The 24,857-nt window shown below is 47.6% G+C and overlaps 2 protein-coding genes across 5 annotated transcripts in view; one reads left to right on the top strand and one right to left on the bottom strand.

The window, feature by feature from the left end:
* Positions 1–1,965: 1,965 nt before the first annotated feature.
* Positions 1,966–19,414, top strand: SIGLEC15 (sialic acid binding Ig like lectin 15). 4 transcript variants are annotated; one of them, XM_083466234.1, is made up of 7 exons: positions 1,966–2,053; positions 6,297–6,463; positions 7,775–7,955; positions 9,728–10,111; positions 11,454–11,813; positions 14,236–14,266; positions 18,823–19,414. In XM_083466234.1, the coding sequence occupies exons 3-7, from the start codon at positions 7,904–7,906 to the stop codon at positions 18,896–18,898; spliced, it is 903 nt and encodes a 300-aa protein (XP_083322360.1). In that variant the 5' UTR covers positions 1,966–2,053; positions 6,297–6,463; positions 7,775–7,903; the 3' UTR covers positions 18,899–19,414. The 4 variants fall into 4 exon arrangements, with proteins under 4 accessions (XP_083322360.1, XP_083322361.1, XP_083322359.1 ...); XM_083466235.1 differs by lacking the exon at positions 1,966–2,053 and adding an exon at positions 3,759–4,087 and having other exon boundaries at positions 7,842–7,955; XM_083466233.1 differs by lacking the exon at positions 1,966–2,053 and adding an exon at positions 3,759–4,087.
* A 393-nt stretch (positions 19,415–19,807) lies between these two features.
* EPG5 (ectopic P-granules 5 autophagy tethering factor) overlaps positions 19,808–24,857 on the bottom strand; it is an 82,807-nt gene continuing 77,757 nt past the window's right edge. Inside the window, exons 42-44 of the mRNA XM_083465650.1 lie at positions 23,858–24,073; positions 23,075–23,189; positions 19,808–22,424 (exon numbers count right to left, since the gene is read on the bottom strand). Of these exons, the coding sequence (XP_083321776.1) occupies positions 22,242–22,424; positions 23,075–23,189; positions 23,858–24,073 (514 nt within the window). The 3' untranslated portion in view covers positions 19,808–22,241. The remainder of the gene's footprint in view (positions 22,425–23,074; positions 23,190–23,857; positions 24,074–24,857) is intronic.

Below are 24,857 nucleotides of genomic sequence, written 5' to 3'. Positions count from 1 at the left end.
AAGGAACATAAGCCACTTGTTTTGCACTCTCCCATGGGGGCTCCCCCTACCCCAAGGCTCAGTGCACCATGAGGGGGAGATTTGTGTCAGGATCTCTGGGGAAGGAAGCATTAAACCTCCCCTTCCAGCATCTTGCAGCCACAATGAATATTAGGGAAATGTTCCCCAATGGTTCATTAAGGATGTTGGGAATTGTAGCTTTGAGAGGAATCAACTGGGGTCAGTATCTCTGGTGGGGACAGAAGAAGAAGAAGAAGAGTTTGGATCTGATATCCCGCTTTATCACTACCGGAAGGAGTCTCAAAACGGCTAACATTCTCCTTTTCCTTCCTCCCCACAACAAACACTCTGTGAGGTGAGTGAGGCTGAGAGACTTCAGAGAAGTGTGACTTGCCCAAGGTCACCCAGCAGCTGCATGTGGAGGAGCGGGGAAGCAAACCCGGTTCCCTAGATTACAAATCTACCGCTCTTAACCACTACACCACACTGGCTCTCAAGGTGTCAGTACATCAGTACGTGACAGAAGCCACACCCCTGGCTTTGTCTGGCCAGGTAAACCAGGTGAGGATAGCCAATGGGTCTCCAACCCTCAGTGAGTTAGGTACATGCCCTGCATGCAAGGACAGACTCTGGCAGATTGAGTAGATGAGAGACCACTACTGGGTCTCAAGAAGGTGGTCTCAATCTCTGCTGCCTTGCAGCTACACTCATTTGGGAGAAAGCCACTTCCGTCCTTCGGAGGAGGTGGAGTTGCGGGCTTCACGGCCCCAGTCCCCGCATGATTGGGGGGATTCCCGGCCACATCACCTCCTGGCCAGCTAATCAGCTGACTCTGGGGGTGTGTCCTGACCTATTTAAACCAGGACGTGGCCGGGGGTCTCCGCCTGCCAGCTGTTCCTGCTTTTCCCACCCTCCCACCCTATAAGGTTTCCGTTCCTTGACCTTGCTATGGACCTTGGTTGGTCACCATTGAGGGGCCTGGTAGGAATTTTTCCACTTAGCAAATTGGCACCAACCGCTTGGTTTTCGCCTACCTTGTAGCAAATCACCACAGCTTTCTTGGTATTGGTGGTTAGGCATTGGTATTGTTATATAGTTGGAAGAGTGGAGGTAGTGCCATCACCTGCCCCATATATTGAAGGGTAGTCCGATAAAGGATTCCAGGGGGCGCGGCCCTGTCCGAAGCCTAGGGAGCTGAGGGCCTAAGGCACGCCCCCAAGCGGTGACCCTGGGGGAATTCCTAGTTGATGTGCATCAGCAGGACTCCCCCTACTGGTCCCCCTTCCCGGACTTCAAGCGAACGGGCTGAAGTCGGATATAGTCGGTTAGGACCAATGCCTAAGCCAATACCACTCATCACCTATAACCAATAAAGTTGTGGCCTTATTTAGCCCATTAACCTTAATAGTTTTGTCATGTGTCATCATTTCCATTGGGGGGGGGGCGGGAACTCGCCACGGAAAGGCTTCTCTGCTGCTGCAGAGAAGCGGACACGGAGCAATGGATCCAAACTACAAGAAAGAAGATCCCACCTAAACATTAGGAAGAACTTCCTGACAGTAAGAGCTGTTCGACAGTGGAATTTGCTGCCAAGGAGTGTGGTGGAGTCTCCTACTTTGGAGGTCTTTAAGCAGAGGCTTGGCAACCATATGTCAGGAGTGCTCTGATGGTGTTTCCTGCTTGGCAGGGGGTTGGACTCGATGGCCCTTGTGGTCTCTTCCAACTCTATGATTCTATGATTCTAGGAGCAAACCCTGAGGAAAAATCAGTACCCGCTGCCTTGCGGGACATCTTCAGGAGAAGAAAAGGCTAAGGAGTAAACCCTACACAATCTGGAGTGGAGTCCCTAGGCTGGCTGAATGGTGCTTTGTATGTCTCCTTCCAGCAACTCCTACAGCCAAACTGGTGCTTTCTTTTCCTTTGGACCACATCAGCAAAGCCAAGAAGGAGGTCTTGCCCAGACTTGCACCCGGGAGAGGCCAGGCCAGTGCTCCAAAAGCAGCGAAAACAACAAGGGAGGCAGTAGTTAGAAGCTCAACCAGATTGGCTGAAGGTATGAGCACTATGGGTTGCCTCCATTGACCTCACCCCCAAAGGAGCACTCAACAACTGTCTCCCAAGACAGACAGATGCCAACATATATAAGCCCTAGTATTTTAAAACCCATATCTTTGAGTGACACCTAATTCGTCCTTCAAATGCTTTACTGAATGTTCTCAGTTTTGCTTTTATTAAAAACTGTTCCATCACTGACTTGAATAGCAGGCCTGACATAGCTATTAAAGAGTTGGTGCTGACCTTTAAAGCCTTAAATGGCCTCGGTCCAGTATACTTGAAGAAGCGTCTCCACCCCCATCTTTCTACCCGGACACTGAGGTCCAGCTCTGAGGGCCTTTTGGTGGTTCCCTCCCTGCGAGAAGTGAAGTTACAGGGAACCAGGCAGAGGGCCTTCTCGATAGTGGCACCCGCCCTGTGGAACACCCTTCCACCAGATGTCAAGGAAATAAATGACTATCTGACTTTTAGAAGACATCTGAAGGCAGCCCTGTTTAGGGAAGTTTTTAATGACTGATGTTTTAATGTATTTTTAATCTTTTGATGGAAGCCGCCCAGAGTGGCTGGGGAAACCAGATGGGTGGATATAAATAAAATAATAATAATAATTAATAATAATAATAATAATAATAATAATAATAATAATAATAATAATAATATTTTGAGGGAGTCACTTCTGCACAATTTTGCAGACCAGGGTGCTCTGTCTGACAGAAGCAGTTGGAAAGAAAGAAGATGTCCATCCTATCTGTTTCACTTACATATGGCATGTTAGATTATCGGTGCTACTGCTGATGAAGGTTTTAGCACAGGAATTAATGCAATTCATTAAACAGCAAATATACTTTAGTGAGCATGCTTCTTTCAATCAGAGGCAAGGAACCTGCAGTCCTGAAAATGCTACTGGACTACAACTCCCATCAGCCCCAGCCAGCATTAGCCAACAGCCGGGGATGATGGGAGTTGGAGTCCCATTCAACTGCAGGTCCCCCTTCCCTGTGGAGGAACATTTCCCCAGCATGGCTGTGTAGCAAAGGGGAAAGCTTCCCATCTTTGAATTTTTGCTTGTTGGCTGTTCAAGGCCCTGAACTCCTGCCAAGAGAATTGTGGCAGGTGTGTCTGAACAGAATACGAATATTGCAATAATAACCCCATTTGAAGCTCGAATGAATGCAAATCGGTATTTAAAGCCTGGAACTAGCAACTGCTGCCACAATGTGAAATTCGTAACCCCCCTCCAGAAGTTCCACTGCGAGGAAAAAAGATGGCGGCAAGTCTGTCACCATGGAAACCAAGAGCTACTGCCGCACTATGGAGGGTGGAAGGCTGCCAGGCCCGGTAATCCTTCCCTGACACACACACACCCCAAGAAAAATTCAACGTTCAACATATTCTTGGCTGCGTGGGGGGGTCAAATGCACAAAAAGGGAAGGTTAGCATAGCTCCACCTCAGAGCCCCCCTTTCTGAAGCGCCATGACACAGCTTTGGGCCTGGGCTCAGCTGACTGGAATTTTCCCCTCTGGCGAAAAAAGGGAAAATTCCACTGCCCTTTCCGATTCTCCCCCTCTCCGCGGCAAAAGGCTGGGCAATATTTTTTTTTATTGAGCACAAAAGTATTTGAGCCTGCAATTTACGGCTTGGAGATTTGCAAAGTCGGGCAGGGCAGGTCTATATGAACAGTCTCTTCAGCCATTAAAATATTGTTATGAGTTTGCGGAGGGGGGGGGCAGTCGGCTGTAAGCAAGATCCTTCTAACTGCTAGATTCGGCAAGTGTTAAAACATAAGCCAGGATTGCTCCCTGTGTCGTGGTGATAGACTGGGTGACGGGCAATTAAGGAGAACAAGGAGCAGGGCAAAGCCTGAGTTTAGAGTTGGATGGCCGTGGTGTGAGCTAGAAGCAAAGCAGCGTGCTGGGGAGAGAAAGAGAAGCACTTGGAATTAATGTTTGATTTCTGCTTGAATCCAAGGCTGTGGCAATGTCAGGAAGGCTGTGAAACCCTCCATGGCAGGCTCAGACCATATATAAAAAGGTAAAGGGACCCCTGACCATTAGGTCCAGTTGTGACTGACTCTGGGGTTGCGGCGCTCATCTCGCTTTACTGGCCAAGGGAGCCGGCGTACAGCTTCTGGGTCATGTGGCCAGCATGACTAAGCCGCTTCTGGTGAAACCAGAGCAGCACACAGAAACACCGTTTACCTTCCCACTGGAGCGGTACCTATTTATCTATTTGCACTTTGACGTGCTTTCGAACTGCTAGGTTGGCAGGAGCAGGGACCAAGCAATGGGAGCTCACCCCGTCGTGGGGATTCGAACCACCGACCTTCTGATCAGCAAGGCCTAAGCTCTGTGGTTTAGACCACAGTGCCACTCACGTCCCATATAAAAACATAAAGGTAAAGGTGGACCGCTGATCATTAGGTCCAGTCGTGGCCGACTCTGGGGTTGCGGCACTCATCTCGCTTTATTGGCCGAGGGAGCCAGCATTCAGCTTCCGGGTCATGTGGCCAGCATGACTAAGCCAGAACAGCGCACGGAAACGCCGTTTACCTTCCCACCGGAGCGGTACCTATTTATCTACTTGCACTTTGACGTGCTTTCGAACTGCTAGGTTGGCAGGAGCAGGGACCGAGCAACGGCAGCTTACCCCGTCACGGGGATTCAAACCACCGACCTTCTGATCAGCAAGTCCTAGGTTCTTGCAAATAAATCCTATTCACTGTGCCTCATTTCCAAAAGGAAATGTGAACACTTGCCTGGAACCCATGGAATATCTCACCACTCAAGAGATTGGGGTGGCAGCGTGCAAAACTACCTAAACCATGTAAAGATTGAGAAAGAGAGCTAGGCGAATGACTTGTAGCATCGTATAATTGTAGAGTTGGAAGGCAGTGCAAGATTAGAGCCTATGGAGGCACCTAGACAGGTGAAATCTGGGGGGGGGGGGCTTGCAAATTATCTCCTAATACTTGATTGTAATTTTCTTTCAAGATCAAATCAATATTGTTTTGATCCGTTGCCCCTAAAAGGCATTGGGTCCACAGGCCAGTGCCTATTCTTCCCATCTGGTAATTCAGCATGGTCGAAAAGGACACCAAGAGTCATCTAGTCAAACCACCAGGGACACGGGCGGCGCTGTGGTCTAAACCACTGAGCCTCTTGGGCTTGCCGATTGGAAGGTTGGCGGTTCGAATCCCCGCAACGGGATGAGCTCCTGTTGCTCTGTCCCAGCTCCTGCCAACCTAGCAGTTCGAAAGCACGCCAGTACAAGTAGATAAATAGGTACCGCTGCAGCGGGAAGGTAAACAGTGTTTCTGTGCGCTCTTCTTTTATGTCATGAACAAGAAGCGGTTTAGTCATGCTGGCCACATGACCCGGAAAGCTGTCTGTGGACAAACAGCAGCTCCCTCAGCCTCAAAGTGAGATGAGCGCTGCAACCCCATAGTCGCTACCAGCATGAATTTGACCAAACTGCAGAAAGCAGTGGAAGACAGGAGTGCCTGGCGTGCTCTGGTCCATGGGGTCACGAAGAGTCGGACACGACTAAACGACTAAACAACAACAACAGACAGATAATTTAAGGATCTTTACAATTTTATAATATGCAGAGAATAACATGTGCTGAAAAAACAGAGAGAGAATTTGGGGGGGGGGAGAAGATGACATGTTTTTGATAAATTGTTATGTTGAAATTCTTAATAAAAATTATTCAAAAAGGGGAGCTAAAAGAGGATTAGAGAAATTCATTGTGGATAAGGCAATCAGCCACTATTTGCCATTATGGTTATATTCTCCGGCCACTGTCAGTATGCCCCTGAATGCCAGCTGCTTGCCATAACTATCTGGCTGGCCACTGTGAAATCAGACTGCTGGACCCCATTGGCCGTTGGCCTGATCCTGTAGGGTTCCACTTCCTTTTTGCTCCAGAAGTCACTCTACTTAGAGCCAGATAAGCTTCTTTGATTTCACATAAAACCTGGCAGAATGAGCTGCGCAATGCCTCGGACTCCCTATTTTGCCTCCCCACTAGCCAGCAAGGCTGTTTTCTTGGGGGTGGGGAGTCCTATTCAAGTTCACGGCATCTCCTTCAAGCCCCACTGCCCCCTTGTGGCAAAAAGCTTGCTTCTTAGCACCACATTGTGTCTCACTGACTTCGTGGAGTGAAACACAGGAGGACCAGAAAACCACATGCCCGTTAAGAGGGCTGGTGCATCAAGTTAACCATGCTCACTCCTTTTAAGGGGCCAAAGGACTGTATCAAAAGAGGAACAGATAAGAGATTGCAAGAAGACTGCAATGCCACAACCAAAGCATTCCAAAGCACATTAGAACACTTACTGTGGCACTTTAGGATGACTGAATTGTTGCTTCCTGTTCCTCACCTTTGACGCTTTCTTCAAAGCATCTGGTACGTAGAAACCAAATCAGTCTAATGTGTGGATTAAATTTGCTCTTGGTGCTTTTATTATGCAATTATTCTCCTTTCCGTCTCACCCTTACTCCAAGGAGATCAGGGCAGTCTATATGCTTCTCCACCACCAACATCACATAGGTACGATAGAAGCGCACAAAATTGTGCAAAGCGGCCAAGAATGATGCATGTGTTTTCTTTTCCAGTAAAGCACATCAAAGTTCAAGTAGATAAATAGGTACCACTCTGGCGGGAAGGTAAACGGTCTTTCCCTGTCCTGCTCTGGTTCGCCAGACGCGGCTTAGTCATGCTGGCCACATGACCCAGAAGCTGTACTCCGGCTCCCTCGGCCAGTAAAGTGAGATGAGTGCCACAACCCCAGAGTCGTCTGCAACTGGACCTAAACATTTCTCTAGCACTTTGCAGCCTCCTTGTCTGCCCATGTTTCCTGATCTGAAAGAGTATGGTGGTGGGAATCCTCATGATATCTTCCTATGGGCTTTACTCTAGAGTGTAGGCACCCATGAAGGCTGCAGAGTGCAGATGATTTGTAGAATGGAAGAAAGGGCACCCACAAACACCCCTTAGCCACAGCAATAAGGCATGCATCATCAAAAGAATAACCTCTGCACCAAAGGATCATGAGAATTTCACCTAAATTTTCTCTCCCTATGTATGCAATGTAAAAAGGTAAAGGGACCCCTGACCATTAGGTCCAGTCATGGCCAACTATGGGGTTGTGGTGCTCATCTTGCTTTATTGGCCAAGGGAGCCGGCGTACAGCTTCCAGGTCATGTGGCCAGTATGACAGAGCCGCTTCTGGCAAACCAGAGCAGCACACGGAAATGCCGTTTACCTTCCCGCCGGAGCGGTACCTATTTATCTACTTGCACTTTGACGTGCTTTTGAACTGCTAGGTGGGCAGGAGCAGGGACCGAGCAACGGGAGCTCACCCCGTCGCGGGGATTTGAACCGACGACCTTCTGATTGGCAAGCCCTAGGCTCTGTGGTTTAACCCACAGCGCCACCCGCAGCCCTTTCATGTATGCAATGTAGTTTCTCATTAATTTTCTCATTAATTGATGAAGTGTTTGGGGTTTTTTAAGAGAGAGATTTTCAGCACAGCACTAGTTTACCCAAGTCATTTTATCACCTGCCTTCACCCTGGTTAAATAGAAAGGGGGGGGAAGGGTTGGGAGAGGAAGAACCCAATGGCTTTTCTCTGCGGTGGCTTTTACACTCATCCTAGCATGGCTAGCAAGAAGACTCATCAGCTGGCCAGCCATGTGAACGACGCATATTTTCCAGGATAAGGGAAGTCCAGTCACATTCATTCTGCAGAGTGGAATCACTGCTTCAGCATTTTACCCAACAGCAAACAAAGAGTGGATCTGATCAGATCAGCAAACGAGCTTCGCAGTGGAGCAAGCCCAGAAGATGGAAGGCACTAGCTTCTTGCTCGCATGTTTGCTTTGCTTTCTTAAGAAAGGTGAGTTTTGCTTTGGGAAAAATTCCCCCCTCTCGTCCTTACGTTGTTCCTGGAATTGCCCAATTCCCTGTGGGGCAGAATCGGGGGCAAAACCCAAGATGTTGCAGGTCTTGATCAAAAACTTATTGGTAGCCAATGGAGCTCTATCAATGGCCGCTGGTCCTCTTGACTATGTTTTTCCTGTTGAAGCGGTGTTTCCTCTGAATAACAACTGCTGGGAATCACAGATGGGGCGTTGTTGGGATCAAGTCCTCCTTTCAGACTTCCTGCAGGCATCTGGCTAGTCACTATGGCAACAGGATGATGGACTGTGATGGGTCTTTGGCCTGCTCTAACAGCAATCTTCGTATGCTGTTACTCTGCCTTAGACAGAATGTAGCAGCATCCAGACAATCCATTGTGTACTGTGGCTTCATAGCCTCACTTGTTTGGAAACCCTTAACCATGGTTTCTTGGTTTTCACGTAATGGGAATCCATAGCTGACTGCAGCTTCCGGGTTTGATTCCTTGCGCACTCAAAGGGCGCTGAGAAGTGAAAGCAAGGGGGACCCGTGCAACTGCACACAGCTTGTGAATATCCTAGCTTCTTCTTTTTTTTAATCCACAAGTCCCAACCCCACACTCTCCTCCCCCAATTTCTGACAAACTATGTTTATTGTAACCTTCCTAAAAAATACCAGCTAAAGGAGCCAGCCATTCTTGCAAGACAAGCATCAAGGTCCCTTCCAACTCTACAATTCTATGGTTCTATTATGCTCTGCCTTGACCCCTCTGTAATTTGAGCCTTGCCCTGAACTCTGCCGGCCATGTTGATGGGAACTGTTGTCATTCCTGGCTCCCTTACAACCATCCCTGTATGAGATAATCCCTTTGAAAACACTTATTTGGTCACATTCTCATGTTCCACTTTCAGTTGTGCACTCAAAATAATAATAATAATAATAATAATAATAATAATAATAATAATAATAATAATAATAATGTTATTTATGCTCCGCCCTTCCAGGCCAGAGCTGGGCTCAGGGCGGCTAACAACAATAAAAATTACAGTAAAAACATAATGGGGGGGGACCAATTTAAAATACAGGTTAAAATGCAATTTAAAATGCAGCCTCATTTTAAAAGTAGCCCATGGATCAAAACCATAAGGGGAGGGAAACATAAGGGTCAGACTGAGTCCAAACCAAAGGCCAGGTGGAACAGCTCTGTCTTGCAGGCCCTGCGGAAAGATGTCAAGTCCTGCAGGGCCCTAGTCTCTTGTGAGAGAGCGTTCCACCAAGTCGGGGCCAGTACTGAAAAGGCCCTAGCCCTAGTTGAGACCAATCTAACCACCTTGTGACTTGGAACCTCCAAAATGTTGTTATTTGTGGACCTTAAGGTCCTCCGCAGGGCATACCAGGAGAGGCAGTCCCGTAAGTACGAGGGTCCTAGACCACATAGGGCTTTAAAGGTCAAAACCAGCACCTTAAACCTGATCCTGTACTCCACCGGGAGCCAGTGCAGTTGGTAAAGCACTGGATGAATGTGATCCTGTGGCAAGGAGTCTTGCCACGGCATTCTGCACCTGCTGGAGTTTCTGGGTCAGCTTCAAGGGCAGCCCCGCGCAGAGCAAGTTACAATAACCAAGCCTGGAGGTGACCGTCGCATGGATCACTGTGGCCAGATCAGGGCGAGAATGGTAAGAGACCAACTGCTTGATACAGTGGAGTTTGGGTCAGACAGGGTAGGAACCGGTGTGGGGTTTTCTTGATCATCAATGCTTTTCTTTCCAGGTGTTTCTTCCAAAGGCTGGTCCATGCACATCCCGTCAGAGGTAACCGGCGAAATTGGCAAGGCAGTTGCCTTGCCCTGCACATTCACACACCCACAGAACACCAACGACCAGACCCTGACAGCCATTTGGCGGGTCAAAGAGCCTTTCAACGGGGCCGTTGTTTTCAAGTGCGTTTCCCACAGCTCAAGCGACCCCTGCAAAACCACCGTCGGCTCGGAGGGCAGATACAAGCTCTTGGGGAACCCAAGGCAGAACAACCTCTCGCTCCAGATCAACAGCCTGACGTGGAACGACAAGAACAGATACTTCTGCCGAGTTGAGTTCTCCGGGGATTTCCACGACAAGTATGAGAGCAGGATGGGACTCAGGCTCCATCTCATAGGTGAGAGGAACTTCAGATCCAATAGAGAGGGAAGGGGGCAGAGCTGGAAATGGGTGACCAGTGTGAAAGGTTGGCATAGAGGTTGGCACTGAGTGAGGTCCAAACCCAGCAGGGGCATCCACAGTCTATTGCCTCTGTTCTTGTTCAACGTCCTGCCCATTCACCTGCCCATTTTGGGGCATGGGAGGAGGGCAATATGAAAGAAGCAGGCTTGGCAGCGACTGTTCTGCTTTGTGGTAAGCAGGGCGGGTCCCTGAAAGGCAGGGTGGTAATAATAATAATAATAATAATAATAATAATAATAATAATAATAATTTTTTATTATTTATACCCCGCCCATCTGGCTGAGTCTCCCCAGCCACTCTGGGCAGCTCCCAATCAAGTGTTAAAAACAATACAGCATTAAATATTAAAAACTTCCCTAATCAGGGCTGCCTTCAGATGTCTTTTAAAGATAAGATAGCTGCTTATTTCCTTCACATCTGAAGGGAGGGCATTCCACAGGGTGGGCGCCACCACTCAGAAGGCCCTCTGTCTGGTTCCCTGTAACTTGACTTCTCGCAATGAGGGAACCACCAGAAGGCCCTCGGTGCTGGACCTCAGCGTCCGGGCAGAACGATGGGGGTGGAGACGCTCCTTCAGGTATACAGGACCGAGGCCGTTTTGGGCTTTGAAGGTCAGCACCAACACTTTGAATGCTGCAAACCCAAAAGTAGATGTTTTGGTTTGGGAAATTTGCCTTGGAAGCAGAACATGTCCCGCATGCATTACAGTATTTTAATATTTTGTTGGAAGCCGCCCAGGGGGGCTGGGGAAGCCCAGCCAAATGGGCAGGGTATAAATAATAAATTATATTAGTAGTAGTAGTAGTAGTAGTAGTAGTAGTAGTAGTAGTACAGTGGTGCCCCGCAAGACGAATGCCTCGCAAGACGGAAAACCTGCTAGACGAAAGGGTTTTCCGTTTTTGAGCTGCTTCGCAAGACGATTTTCCCTATGGGCTTGCTTCGCAAGACGAAAACGTCTTGCGAGTGTTCCGATTTTTTTCCGCTTCCCCCCTTTTTCTAAGCCGCTAAGCCGCTAATAGCCTTTTAGCCGCTAATCCGCTAAGCCTTTAATAGCCGCTAAGCCTTTAATAGCCGCTAAACCGCTAATAGCACTAATCCGCCAAGCCGCTAATAGGGTTGCTTCGCAAGACGAAAAAACCACTAGATGAAGAGACTCGTGGAACGGATTAATTTCGTCTTGCGAGGCACCACTGTAGTAGTAGTTCATAAATTAAGCTGTTCTTAAACTGAGGTACCACTGTCTTTGCATTGTGTTCATATTTCGGGACTTTCTGCAGCTCCCCCCAGGATCGTTAACATCTCTGTCCAGACCAGCCAGGACCACGCTTTCCACGCAAAGTGCACAGCCGAAGGGGAGCCTCTGCCCACCCTGACATGGGCCGGTCCTCCCTCCGACAACATCACCTCGGCTTCAACTGCAGCCCACCAGATAACCAAGGAACTTCAGCGCCTGACGCACGATGGGAAATACACCTGCACAGCTGTTAACAGCTTGGGAAGAGCAGAGGGGGCCGTATACTTCTACAAATTCAGAGCTGGGGGCAGCTCCTGGGTCCTGGTCCTCTTGTTTGCCGCCTTGGGGATTAAGATGCTGGCGCTGGTGGCGATACTGGGGTTTGGCGCTTTCTGGAAGAGAGGTAGGTGCATGTTTCTGTTGGGTTGTCAATCACTCAGAGATGCTTCCTAATTAAACAAAGCATAGCTGTCAACTTACAGATTTGAAAATAAGGGACCAGCAGCCAAAATAAGGGACCTGCAGCCTCACCTGTTCCAGGCACTCCAGTCTTCCTGTCCTCCTGGTCAAACTCATGCTGGTAGCTTTGAGAACACTGTCCAACCAACTTTGTAACCAGAGGTTCAACTGAATAGAATCTGAATCACATGGACCACAAGGCCTATGCAGCCTCAACTTAAGATGGCTCCCCGGCCTGGCTTTGCACTGCAAAGTTTGCAGCAGCACGTGCAACAAAATGGCGTCCAGCATTCAAAAACCCCCTCAGCTTGCATTAACTAGCCACACACAAGGCATGCAAGCTCCACCCCCCAGTCGTTCTTAGACTTCTTATTGGGTGAGCAACACAGCCAAGCAACACAGTTGGAGCCTCCCTCCTCCCTGGCCGGCAGGGAGGGAGGGAGAGGAGCTGCTTCCTTTGAAATTTAAGGGACATCATTTAAGGGACATTTAAGGGACATCCATCAATAAGGGACAGCAGCAGGACATGGTGCTGGAATAAGGGACTGTCCCTTCAAATAAGGGACACTTGACAGCTATGAAACAAAGCAATACCGCCTCTCCTGGTATGCCCTGTGGAGGACCTTAAGGTCCACAAATGATAACATTTTGGAGGTCCCAAGTCGCAAGGTGGTTAGATTGGTCTCAACTAGGGCCAGGGGCTTTTCAGCACTGGCTCCGACTTGGTGGAACGCTCTGTCACAAGAGACTAGGGCCCTGCGGGACTTGACATCTTTCCACAAGGCCTGCAAGACAGAGCTGTCTTGGCCTTTGGTTTGGACTCAAGTCTATTAGGTTTGGACCTGGCCTTTGGTTTGGACTCAGTCTGACCCTTAGTTTTCCCTCCCCTTATGGTCTTGATCTATCGGCTACTTTTAAAATGAGGCTGAATTTTAAATTGTATTTTTAATTGTCCCCCCCCCCCATTATGTTTTTATTGTAATTTTACTGGTGTTAGCCGCCCTGAGCCCAGCTCTGGCCGGGGAGGGCGGGGTATAAATAAAAATTTATTATTAATAATAATAGTGGGGGGGGGGGGTAGCAGGAACAACAGTGGTGTTCATTGAGAAACCAAAGGGGATGAAAATCTAGATCCAGTTTCACATTCCAGTTTTGCAGCCTGGATTTGCAGAGGGAGCACTGGTTTTTATATATTTGCACCATCAGCATGCATGGTGTTTTATGTCGTCAACTTGATCATTTTGATCACTTTTAACCCATACATGCATTTAGGCCCCATTTCTTTTTTAAAAAATTGCACTATATTCAAAAGATGTGTGCTGCTGCTGTTAGGACCCATTTTAGATCAGGCCAGCTGAAGACCAATGCTATAGAACAGAGTTTCACAAACTTGGATCTCCAGCTGTTGTTGGACTACAACTCCCATCATCCCTCCCAGAGGGATGATGGAAATTGTAGTCCCAAAACCGCTGGAGACCAAAGTTTGGGAAAACCATGATTTAGCGTACAGAAGGTCAAGCCCTCGTCCTGAGGAGCTTATGGTCTAAAATTCAACATGCAGGAAATCTTTGTTGCAAGCGTGGTTGCAGAAGCAGCCTGCGGGGTGCGAATTGCAGACCTTGTGGGACTCCGTTTCCCATCAGCCCCAACCAGCATGGCTAATGGTCAGAGACAATGGATGCTGGAGAGTCCAACACCAGGTGGAGTGAACCATGTTGGGGGAAGGTTGAGCTGTACAAAGGAACACTGAGCTCCTCAATGATGAAGCTATCCCTGTGCATGGACAACTGACGTGTTAAGGAGAAGACTAGGCTACAAAGATGGGGGAAACCCTCGTCCTGACATCTAGTTTTCTACTTGCAGGGAACCTTTGTGCAGAGGAGCATTCAATCTGCCGACCCCCACAAGCAGCTTGAAATACTATGGCCCAGACACAGGTCCAGTAAGAACCAGGTCTTGGTCTATCAAGGACTTGGGCTTTTGCTGGCTCTCCAGTATTTGCTCACTTGAACATTACACAACAGAGCCAGTGTAGTGTAGTGGTTAAGAGCAGTGGACCCATAATCTGGTGAACCGGGTTCAATTCCCTGCTCCTCCACATGCTGGGTGACCTTGGGCCAGTCACACTTCTCTGAAGTCTCTCAGCTCCACTCACCTCACAGAGTGTTGGTTTTGGGGGGAGGAAGGGAAAGGAGATTGTGAGCCGCTTTGAGACTCCTTCGGGTAGTGATAAAGTGGGATATCAAATCCAAACTCAAACTCCTCCTCCTCCTCCTCCTCCTCCTCCTCCTCTTCTTCTTCTTCAATGCAGTAAGAAAACTGATACACCTTTCTCTTTGTTTTTTGTCTCTTGCATCAAATCACAGACAACTTGATGGCTCCAACCAGCCTATCACGGTAAGAAATTCTTACAACTCAGCTTCAAATTGGGTCAGCAGGTCTGGGTGGGTGCCAGAAGCTAGAGCAGGCTTGATCAAACTCGGCCCTCCAGATGCATTGCAACTACAATTCCCATCATCCCTGACTACTGGTCCTGCTCGCTAGGGATCATGGGAGTTGTAGGCAAAAAAAACACCTGGAGGGCTGAGTTTGAAGAAGCCTGAGCTATAGGAAGGGTTTCATGGGCTTGCTTGGGCCATCGTGCCAATTCCCAATATGCTGGCCTTCCAGATACACTGGATTTCCACATGCAGGCTTGTTCTTAGTTGACAGAGCGCTGCGACATACCGCCTGCTCCCTCTGCCTCCCACCAGCTGGCATACAAAACTGTACGGTGCTCTGGTAGGTCTTTCACATTTTTTCATCTGGCAAAACCTACAGTAGAAGTGGAATCTCAGCCCAACTCTCAGAAGTGCATGAATAGCCACTAAGGCAGAAACTTTACAACCTACTTCCATCATCCTGTACACCCATAGCTGTCAACCGTCCCTTATTTGGTGGGAAAGTCCCTTATCCCAGTGGCGTGTCCCACTGCTGTCCCTTATTGACGATGTCTCTTAAATTTCCCGGGTTTCAAAGGAAGCAGCTCTTCTCCCTTCCTCCCTGCCGGCCAGGGAGGAGGGAGGCTCCAACTCTGTTGCTTGGCTGCATTGCTCACCCAATAAGGAGTCTGAGAACGACTGGGGGGTGGAGCTTGCATGCCTTGTGCTGATCAAATCGGCCGCGTTGCTGGGGACTCGCCTTTGCTCAGCGCTTCCCAGCGGAGAGGTGACGGTGGTTTTCCTGGCTGCATCCCCTTTGCTGGGTTGCTGCGCTGTGGGAACCACCGCTTGAGGCTTCGTTTGGCTGCTGGCTGGGCTTTCTGTCTTTGGCACAGAGGGGCTCAGAAGTTGAACACATACCTGTGCTGGGAAAATCCCTTATTTTGGCTGCTGATCCCTTATTTTCGAGCCTGCTGGTCCCTTATTTTCAAATCTGTAAGGTGACAGCTATGTCTACACCAGGTTTAAATAAATCTGCCCCACGGGGCAGTAAAGAGAAAGGCAAAGTGGGATTAAACAAGGCAAAACCCCAGATAACACCTGAGGAGGAGACCCCAAAGCAACATCTCAGAGCCCTGGAAGGAAATCAATTAGAAATACGGGTATTAAAGAGGGTGTGGCCCACAATACTGATGGTGACATACTACAGGACTGGCAAGTTCCAATCCAGAAAAAAGACTGGAACTTGATACTAATCCCTCAAAAACTAGTGTTTGTCAACTACCCAAAACCGATGGGTTTCCTCTCACAGATGGATCGCATAATGCGTTTCCTGAACATCCTGAATGATATGTTGTCAGGAGTGGTTAAGCCAAACGATATTGCTTCTATAGAGTACTTACGCTATGATGGTTACTCGGTATGAGCAATGATCACCTTTCAAGATCAAAATTTGGCCATATTTATCCACAGATCAAGACATCTATTCTTAAAGGAAAGGATAACAATACTAAGATTCTTTGAAAATAGGGTACCATTGATCCCCCTTTTTGATGCCAAGTGTGATAAGCCAGAGGACCAGGAATAGCCACTAAACAGCACGAGCTGTTTTTTTTAAAGAGTTTTTGTCATAAGGAACTACTGCAGGACGTGGACACAGAGTGGGAGAGTTGGGCAAAGATGCGTGGAATAGAAGGTGCTGCCTTATAAATAGATCAGACAGACCATTTCAGCGTCTACCCCAGTACAGTGGTACCTCGGGTTAAGTACTTAATTCTTTTTTGGAGGTCCGTTCTTAACCTGAAACTGTTCTTAACCTGAAGCACCACTTAAGCTAATGGGGCCTCCTGCTTCTGCTGCACCGCCGGAGCACTATTTCTGTTCTCACCCTGAAGCAAAGTTCTTAACCTGAAGCACTATTTCTGGGTTAGCGGAGTCTGTAACCTGAAGTGTATGTAACCCGAGGTACCACTGTACTGCCCAGTGTGACTGGCAGAGTCTCTGGCAAAGAAGAGCTTTCCCATCACCTGTTTCCTGGCCATTATTTTTCCTGGCAAGGAAGGAATTGTGCCAAATTAGGACATTCCACTCTAATTCATTCCACCCATCAACAACAGCACACACACACACACACAGAGGGAGAGATAGAATCATTTCTGAACCATTAGCAGACACATCACCTTTCAACTTTGTTTCTGCCCAACTTCAAAGTGCAGAATATTTGAGAATCTAGGCAGAGAAGAAGAGTCAGCGGTTTTCAACCATGACTTAGCAGTTTCCCTCCGACCCGCTTAATTTAGATTGCAATTATAAGAACATAAGAACAGCCCTGTTCCAGTAGCCGAGTAGCCCATCGAGGTCAGTTCTCACAGTAAAAATAATAAAACTAATTTATTATTTATACCCCGCCCATCTGGCTGGGCCTCCCCAGCCACTCTGGGCGGCTTCCATAAAAACCAAAAATACAGTAAAATATCACACGTTAAAAACTTCCCTGAACAGGGCTGCCTTAAGATGTCTTCTGAATGTCAGGTAGTTGTTTATCACTTTGACATCTGCTGGAAGGGCGTTCCACAGGGCGGGCGCCACTACCGAAAAGGCCCTCTGCCTGGTTCCCTGTAGCTTTGCTTCTCACAATGAGGGAACCGCCAGAAGGCCCTCGGCACTGGACCTCAGCGTCCGGGCAGAATGATGGGGGTGGAGACGCTCCTTCAGGTATACTGGACCGAGGCCGTTTAGGGCTTTAAAGGTCAGCACCAACACTTTGAATTGTGCTCGGAAACGTACTGGGAGCCAATGTAGGTCTTTCAAGACTGGTGTTATATGGTCTCGGCGGCCGCTCCCAGTCACCAGTCTAGCTGCTGCATTCTGGATTAGTTGTAGTTTCCGAGTCACCTTCAAAGGTAGCCCCACGTAGAGCGCATTGCAGTAGTCCAAGCGGGAGATAACCAGAGCATGCACCACTCTGGCGAGACAGTCTGTGGGCAGTAAACCAACGAAGACCACCAGCAGGACCTGAGAACAGAGGTGCTCTTCCATATCTCTGCCTTTGGCCAACTGATGGCCTACATTTCAAGGTGCCCACTTTCAAACAGTGTTTTTTGTTTTTTCCTACATTGTCTGGCATGAGCACACAAACACACCCATTTATTTTTTTAAAAAATAGAGGGTAGCACTTGCCGCTACACAAAATGGCAGAGACAGAGGGCCTTTGAGAGAGCTGAAAGCAGTGAGAGACGTATCACTTTGATCCCCGTAATGCTTCTTCGTTTCTGCTGCGGAAACACAGGTTTGGCGGAATTTAGAAACAGAGCTTTGCCAAACCTGTTTGCGGGAGATGAAATTGAGAAAAGCGTTCTTCCCAACTACTCTCAGCTTTAAGGACATACCATATTTTTTCGCTCTATAAGACGCACCAGACCATAAGACGCACCTAGTTTTTGGAGGAGGAAAACAAGAGAGAAAAAATTCTGAATCTCAGAAGCCAGAACAGCAAGAGGGATCGCTGCGCAGCGAAAGCAGTGATCCCTCTTGCTGTTCTGGCTTCTGGGATAGCTGCGCAGCCTGCATTCGCTCCATAAGACACACACACATTTCCCCTTACTTTTTAGGAGGGAAAAAGTGAGTCTTATAGAGCAAAAAATACGGTAATTGACGTAGGAAGCTACCTTATGATGAATCAGATCCACCACTCCATCCGGCAGCAGCTATCTGGGGTCTGAAACCCAGTCTCTCTCCTAGCTTTACTTGGGGACTGATCCTGAGACCTTCTTGCATGCAAGGCAGATGTGCTCCTTCTGAGCTACAGCCCTGCCCCAGTTCCCTGTCTCTTGCCGCAGCTGGTTTGAAAACAGGAGTGAGGAACCTATGGCCTTCCTGAAGTTGCAGCTCCCGCCATTCGTGCGCACTGGCCACAGTAAATTGGACTGGGGGAGTCCAGGAACATCTAGAGTGCCACAGGTTCCCTCACCCAACAGTTTCCCAAACTTTGGTCTTCAGCTACAACTCCCACCATCCCTAGCTAGAAGGACCAGTGGTGAGGGATGATGAGATTTGTGGTCCCAAAACAGCTGGAGACCCAAGTTTGGGAAACATGGAATTAGACAAAACCTTGGCACCACAGCAAGCAAGCTTCACCAATTCACTGATCTGGATGAATCAAAGTGGTTGTTTTCATGGCAACACCTTTCACTGATTAAAACCTTTCAGGCATGACCCAGCCAAAGCTCACTGCCTTTTTCCATTGGGGAATTGCAACCTAGAAGTCCATTAAATTCAGTTTTTGGAGTAAAATTCAATTATTTTGGAGTAGAATCCACAGGGTTCCTCAACAGGACATAAAAATAGCGGGGAGTCAAATGGATTTTTAAGCAGTTGGGCTTTCTTTGTTGTAAACGACCTAAAAGTGTTTGGGGTTTTTTTAAAAGAAGATTGTTATATAAATTGTGTTAAAATAAATAAAAATAATCGCTTTCCGCCATGGCCTGCTTCCCGCTTCTTGGAACTTATGTTGTTGACACTTTTCACCGGCAGGCAAGCCATGCAAGATTCTCCATACGAAAACCTCAACCGCAGGATCAACTCCATAAGTCAAAGCCTGCCCGAGTGAAAGAGATAGAAGAAAGCCATCTGTGCATTAAGCAGTACATGCACGAAGAACTAAAACAATGTTGTGCACATGTGTCAAAAGATCCTCAGCTATGTGGCACTCAGGCCGTTTCATGCAGTGAAGCAGAGATGCCACCCAGAGCGTTATCACTCACAGATGTTGTGATGCAAAATGACAGAAGTGGATAAAAACTAGCAACTCCCTTGCGATGGAACATCTTGATGGGCCAGGACATTTTTTGTTGCTGTTAAAATTGTGCTGCTGAATCTTTCTGCTAGCATTGTGGAGGCTTGCTTTGCTTTGTATGGTTTTTTTAAATGAACTGAAAGTGGTTTTGTGTTAATGTGTTTAGACCATAATGCCTCTCTGCTTGTGCAGAGAGAATGGTAAACGGCGAATGGTTTGTATACGATCTGAAGAGAAACCAGAGTATGTGCTTTCAAACATGTTGTAAGTCGCTTTTTGGGCCGCGGCCGCCTAATGAATTAAATAAACATAAACAGCAGCAAGCTTGCACTTGCATGGCCACGTAGCTGTCCATCGCCCATCAGCCGAAGTGCTTTGCTTTGCAGACCACCCTGAATTTGTGAGGTGAGGGGTTCCATCAGTCAATCTCAGGAGGTCTGGTCTGAAGGCAAACAAAATCCCTATCTTGATGAAGCTAAGGCTGGCCAATGCCTGGATGGGCACCAGTATGGAGATCACGTGATTTTTCTGCCCTGGCTTTCTTCCTGGATGGAAGGTGAACTATAAGCGTAATAAAATATTTTGCCAAGGGTCCTGCCTCAAATGTTCAACCAGCCTCGCATGAAGGGAAGATAATTCCACTGCCCAGTCAACCCCCCCCCCCCCGCAACTGGTACCCCAACTGACAAAACAGCCTATCCCTAATAAGAGTCTCCATCATCGTTCTAGTGTTTCTCACTGTTTTATTTCACATGGTCCTTGCAGACACAAACAACTATAAACACACATCCTGTTGAAACCACAGGCAAAACAATAGCTCCCATATCAGAACTATCCTGCCAGATGCACACATAATAGTTTCTGCCTTTTCACAGTCTTCATTTTTTTAATATAAATTTATTAATTCTGACCTGAGGGGGAGGAAAAGAAACATCTCAGAAGGCTTCTGTTCTCCCTCTTCTCTCTCTCTCTAAAAAGCAGCAATAATAATTCTTCCAGTTGTGAGGTCCTCTAAACATGAAGTCCCACCCAAGCAGTGATATTTCATTACCAGTGCACCACAGGGGCAAGATGCCTTGCCCTATATCTGGAAGCTCAATCCACAACGTGAGTTCTGAAGAACCCGATGCACAAGGACCTTATTTGGCATAATTTGGCAATTTCACAAGGAAAGGAAAGACTGTGGGATTTGAAGTTTCAGAAATCATTAGCTGAAGGCAAACGCTACAATATCATTTGCCGGTGCGAGACGCTGAAAAGTTAGGAGAAAACCTTGCCTACCAAGTGGAGCTAAAGGCATGAATAGGAAGGTACAAACAGAATTGCGCCCTTGGGTTTTGTTTTTACTGATGAGCTCAGAAAGGAAAAGCATCTTTAAACCCAAAAAGGGGGCGGGGGTGATTCCCAAGAGATGCACAGAACGTGCCTGAAGTGTTTTCCGGAAACTATATTTGAGCAAATGAAATCCCAGCAAATATATATATATATCTCGAAAGGCCTGTTGCCAAAGCATAGCAGCTTCACCGTCCAAGTGCATTTCAATGAGACTCAAAAGACAGTTGCAAGTCAGCCCATTGAAATGAACTGAGCATCTTGGCCCCCTGACGATGCTAGATTATAATTCCCATTCTCTGTGGCCACCGGCCATGCTGGTTGGGGCCAATGGGGGTGGAGAGTTCAGCAACATCTGCATGCAACCCATTGGCTATGTCAGGCATAGCGAGTTGACCAAGAGTGTGTGCAGAGGTGATCAATATCTCTCTTTTTTTCTCAAAAGGAAGGGGGACAACCTTAGCAAACTCACTCAAACAAAGCGACAGCAACTGAACAAATCAGTGAGCCAGGAAACGCAGTTTGAGAGGCACGTCGTATACACACAGGTAAATAAAGGGCACACACACACACACACAACCCCAGCTGTACTCTGTATATTGCAAGATTTGGACAGACGATTCTGGAGTGTCATCCGAGCCTCACAAAAAGGCTCCATGGCCTCTTCCTTAGAACACTTAGCAGTAAATGTTCAACTGATTACTATAAAGCTTATTTCTCCAGGTCACAGGTTAGTGACCTCAGCTTAGGGGAAAGGTGTTGGGTGGGGAGAAACTTGCTTTGCTGTATTGACAGAAAGAATCCAAGCTATTCAAATGATGTGTTTTAAGGATATGGTAGCCAGCTTGTGAGTTGTATCTGCTCCAGGTGAGAGGAATCCTGGGCATCTTGCAGGCTTTCTACCCCGCCAGCGTCGATGGTCCGTTGTACCATTACAAGAAAACCATAATTTTCCTAATTAAACTCTTAAGAACACTCCAGTAATTAGGACGCTGCTGTCTTCTCCATGCTACTGAAATCCGACAATTTTTTTGTTCTTCTTTGCTCCTTTTACTGCCTTATAATAAAAAGAAGTATGAAAGGGATAGCTTGTTCCATGCACATGATAAGGAAGTGACGTAGGAGACTCTCTCCCTTTCCCCAGAACCCTTAAACAAATGAATCCAGCTTCTGTCAATTTGGCTGGGCAAAGATGCAGGAGGTTTGCCTCACTAGGTTCCATTTTTATCACACATCGAGGACAAGTAGATGGAGGCAAATTAAACAACAGCAGGGGTTGGGGAGAGAGATGGTCCAAAATCCTGATTAGGTAACGACCAGTGAGTCCAGACTGGCCCACGAATTTCACAGTCAGCCAAACAAAGAAAGAAGAAAAGGCACAGAAAGAAAAAAACAAGTTAGTGCTGGGGGAAACAAACCCTGTGTTATTTCCAAAATAGTGAAGCACTCAAGTCACTTAACAGTCTTCGTAATCCAGAACGGACGTCTTCGTAAAGTCCATGGAAAACCAAACCAGAGCCCCGCAAAGCCCTGAACCACGCCGTTAAGACTGTATTAAAACAAAAAATAGCCAGAGAAGTGTTTTGGCTTGGCGGAAACGCGAGAGAGATTTGTGCAGGTTTTAAAGCCCAGCTACGGAAACCTCCAAGCTGGCTTTCAAACCAGTCTATCTAATCTTTGCCCTCTCTCTCTCTCTTCCACCACTTTGACAAAGTGAAACCCTGTGAATGGCAGCTACTTGTGCAACGTCACTGCCGACTGTAAACTGAAGATAATCCACGATTGCAATGCGAGGCAGGATGAGGCCACCTCCCCTCGCTTGCTGCTACCGTATGGCATCCAAGTAATGCACTTCCGGGTACAAAGTGTTGACGAGGATAGCCAGAAGGTTCGGCCCATCGCGAAGGCAGCGGCGGGAGTCCCTGACAAACTGGGAGGCTTGGGAGATCTGCTCCTGGTATTCTGCATACTGTTTGTTTGAAGTCATGGAATCGAGAGCACTCAGAGCCTGCAAAGATGGAAACGAGCTAATAATAATAATAATAATAATAATAATAATAATAATAATAATAATAATTTATACCCCGCCCTCCCCAGCCAAGACCGGGCTCAGGGCAGCTAACACCTGATATAAAAGCAAATTGATTGAAATACAACTTAAAAACAAGATTAAAATACAACATTCAAACATTAAAATACAGCCTCATTTCAATGGAAACTCAAATCAAAAACTTTTTGGGGGATGAAAACGTCAGGTCTTCACCAAGGCCAACTATCCAGACTGGTCCTACATGGGCCAGAAAAAAGCCAGGGAAGTCCCCAAATAGGAGTTCCATCACAGGAGGAGAGAGGAAAAAAAGAAGAGGGGGAGGGAATCAAGTTGATTCCAAGCCAAAGGCCAGGTGGAACAACTCTGTCTTACAGGCCCTGCGGAAAGAAATCAGATCCTGCAGGGCCCTGGTCTCAGGAGACACAGCGTTCCACCAGACTGGGGCCAGTGTTAAAAAGGCCCTGGCTCTGGTTGAGGCTAATCTGACTTCCTTAGGGCCCAGGACCTCTATGGTGTCGCTATTTATGGACCTTAAGGACCCCTGCATCCACCAAGGGGCACAAAGAGGATTCTTGATACAGGCACCAGATTAAATGCATCCAATCTACCTGCTGAGCTTTGGCAGAGAGGTGCAGTTCCACGCCAGGCCTCAAGCGGATCTGGTTCTCCACCGGAATCTGCACCAGCAGGAAGGCGGACATGCTCCGGGCAGCGACACGGAACCTTCAACAAGAAGATGAAGAGGGAAGGGAGTTGGCAAGAAGCTCCTCTCTCCGTTGAAAACAGAGAAACACACACACACAAAGAGCTCTTTCTCTACAAGTTCCACCTAAAAACACGCAGTTCTGGCCCGGCTTTATTTTTGCCCTGCATTACGTCTCTGCACAATCATGGCCAATCTCTCTCATCCTAACCTACTAGAAGGGTTATGGTGAGGATAAGAAGGGAGGCAGGAGAGAGGAGAGGGCAAGATAAAAGTAAAGGGACCCCTGACCATTAGGTCCAGTCGTGACCGACTCTGAGGTTGTGGCGCTCATCTCAGCGAAAGAGTTTTCCGTTTTGGAGGTGCTTCGCAAAACGAATTTCCTATGGGCTTGCTTCGCAAGACGACAACGTCTTGCGAGTTCCTGCTGGTTCCCCCCCCCCCTTTTTCTAATCCGCTAATCCGCTTATCAGTTGATCCGATCAGCAGATAAGCCGCTAAAAGCCGCTAATAGCGCTAATCCGCTAATCCGTCAATGAGCTTGCTTCGCAAGACGAAAAAACCGCTAGACGAAGAGAATCACAGAACGGATTCTTTTCGTCTTGCGAGGCACCACTGTATCTGCTATCTTTTTATTTGGGCCCACCTTTCCTTCATCATCATAACAACAACAACAACCCATTTTCACCTGTTTGACAAAGGAGACTTCCTGCCCAGCCCTAGAGCACCAAGTATCCCAGAGGTGAGCCTTTCTTCGGCCAGGATGTTCTGCCTGCCTTGCAGAGACATCAGGATGCGGACGACCGACTCCATCAGGATGGCATCGTCCTGGTCTACTTGGAGGAGGCAGAGTTGCAGGATTTTGTGCCACCAAAGGAACAGCTTTGCTTCGTCCTTGGTGGAGCTTTCGGGGGGAATCGTGAGGATTCGGGGGGGGCGGAGAAGGGGGGGGGAGACACAGACAAAACCAGACACCATTAGAAACTGCCCGTCACCCCAGTGTTACTTCCCGTTAGCTGCTATCCCTCTTGCGAGAAGTACCGTATTTTTCACTCTATAAGACGCACCAGACCACAAGACGCACCTAGTTTTTGGAGGAGGAAAACAAGAAAAAAATACTCTGAATCTCGGAAGCCAGAACAGCAAGAGGTATCACTGCGCAGTGAAAGCAGCAATCCCTCTTGCTGTTCTGGCTTCGGAGATAGCTGCGCAGCCTGCATTCGCTCCATAAGACGCACACACATTTCCCCTTACTTTTTGGGAGGGGAAAAGTGAGTCTTATAGAGCAAAATATACGGTATATGCCAAAGAAATACTGTCCTTCTTACCACGGCGTACAGTTGAAACTGCAGAACTCCCACAACGGCCGCCCGAATATTACTTGCTAAAAATTGGGAAACACAAGAATTACCAACAATGGAAGATTGGCAGATGAAGATGATGGACTTTTCGGAGCTAGCTGACCTGACTGGAAGAATCCACGACCAGAAAGAAGAGGAGTTTCAAGAGGACTGGAGGAAATTCAAGGACTATTTGAATAAATGTTGTAATATAAAAAATTAGAAATTACTTGAAAGAAACAAATAGGCCTAGGATTAAATTAAGTTATAATTAATTAATGGGATTTAGAATGTTAAGAAAAGTGAATAAGATGGACTATAATTGGAAATTGTTTTAGTTGAATAATG

The sequence above is a fragment of the Podarcis liolepis genome (genome assembly GCF_965112155.1).
Source record: "Podarcis liolepis genome assembly, chromosome: 11".
Lineage (NCBI taxonomy): Eukaryota > Metazoa > Chordata > Lepidosauria > Squamata > Lacertidae > Podarcis > Podarcis liolepis.
The sequence above is the reverse complement of the archived record's forward strand: the minus strand, read 5'-3'. Positions and strand labels throughout refer to the sequence as shown.

What these genes read in the sequence shown, in the direction of transcription:
- SIGLEC15 (XM_083466234.1), top strand. Translation starts at nt 7,904, where the DNA reads ATGGAAGGCACTAGCTTCTTGCTCGCATGTTTGCTTTGCTTTCTTAAG. An exon ending in GCTTTGCTTTCTTAAGAAAG is followed by an intron (nt 7,956 to 9,727) that starts GTGAGTTTTGCT and finishes TTTTCTTTCCAG; the next exon opens with GTGTTTCTTCCAAAGGCTGG. An exon ending in GCTCCAACCAGCCTATCACG is followed by an intron (nt 14,267 to 18,822) that starts GTAAGAAATTCT and finishes TTTCACCGGCAG; the next exon opens with GCAAGCCATGCAAGATTCTC.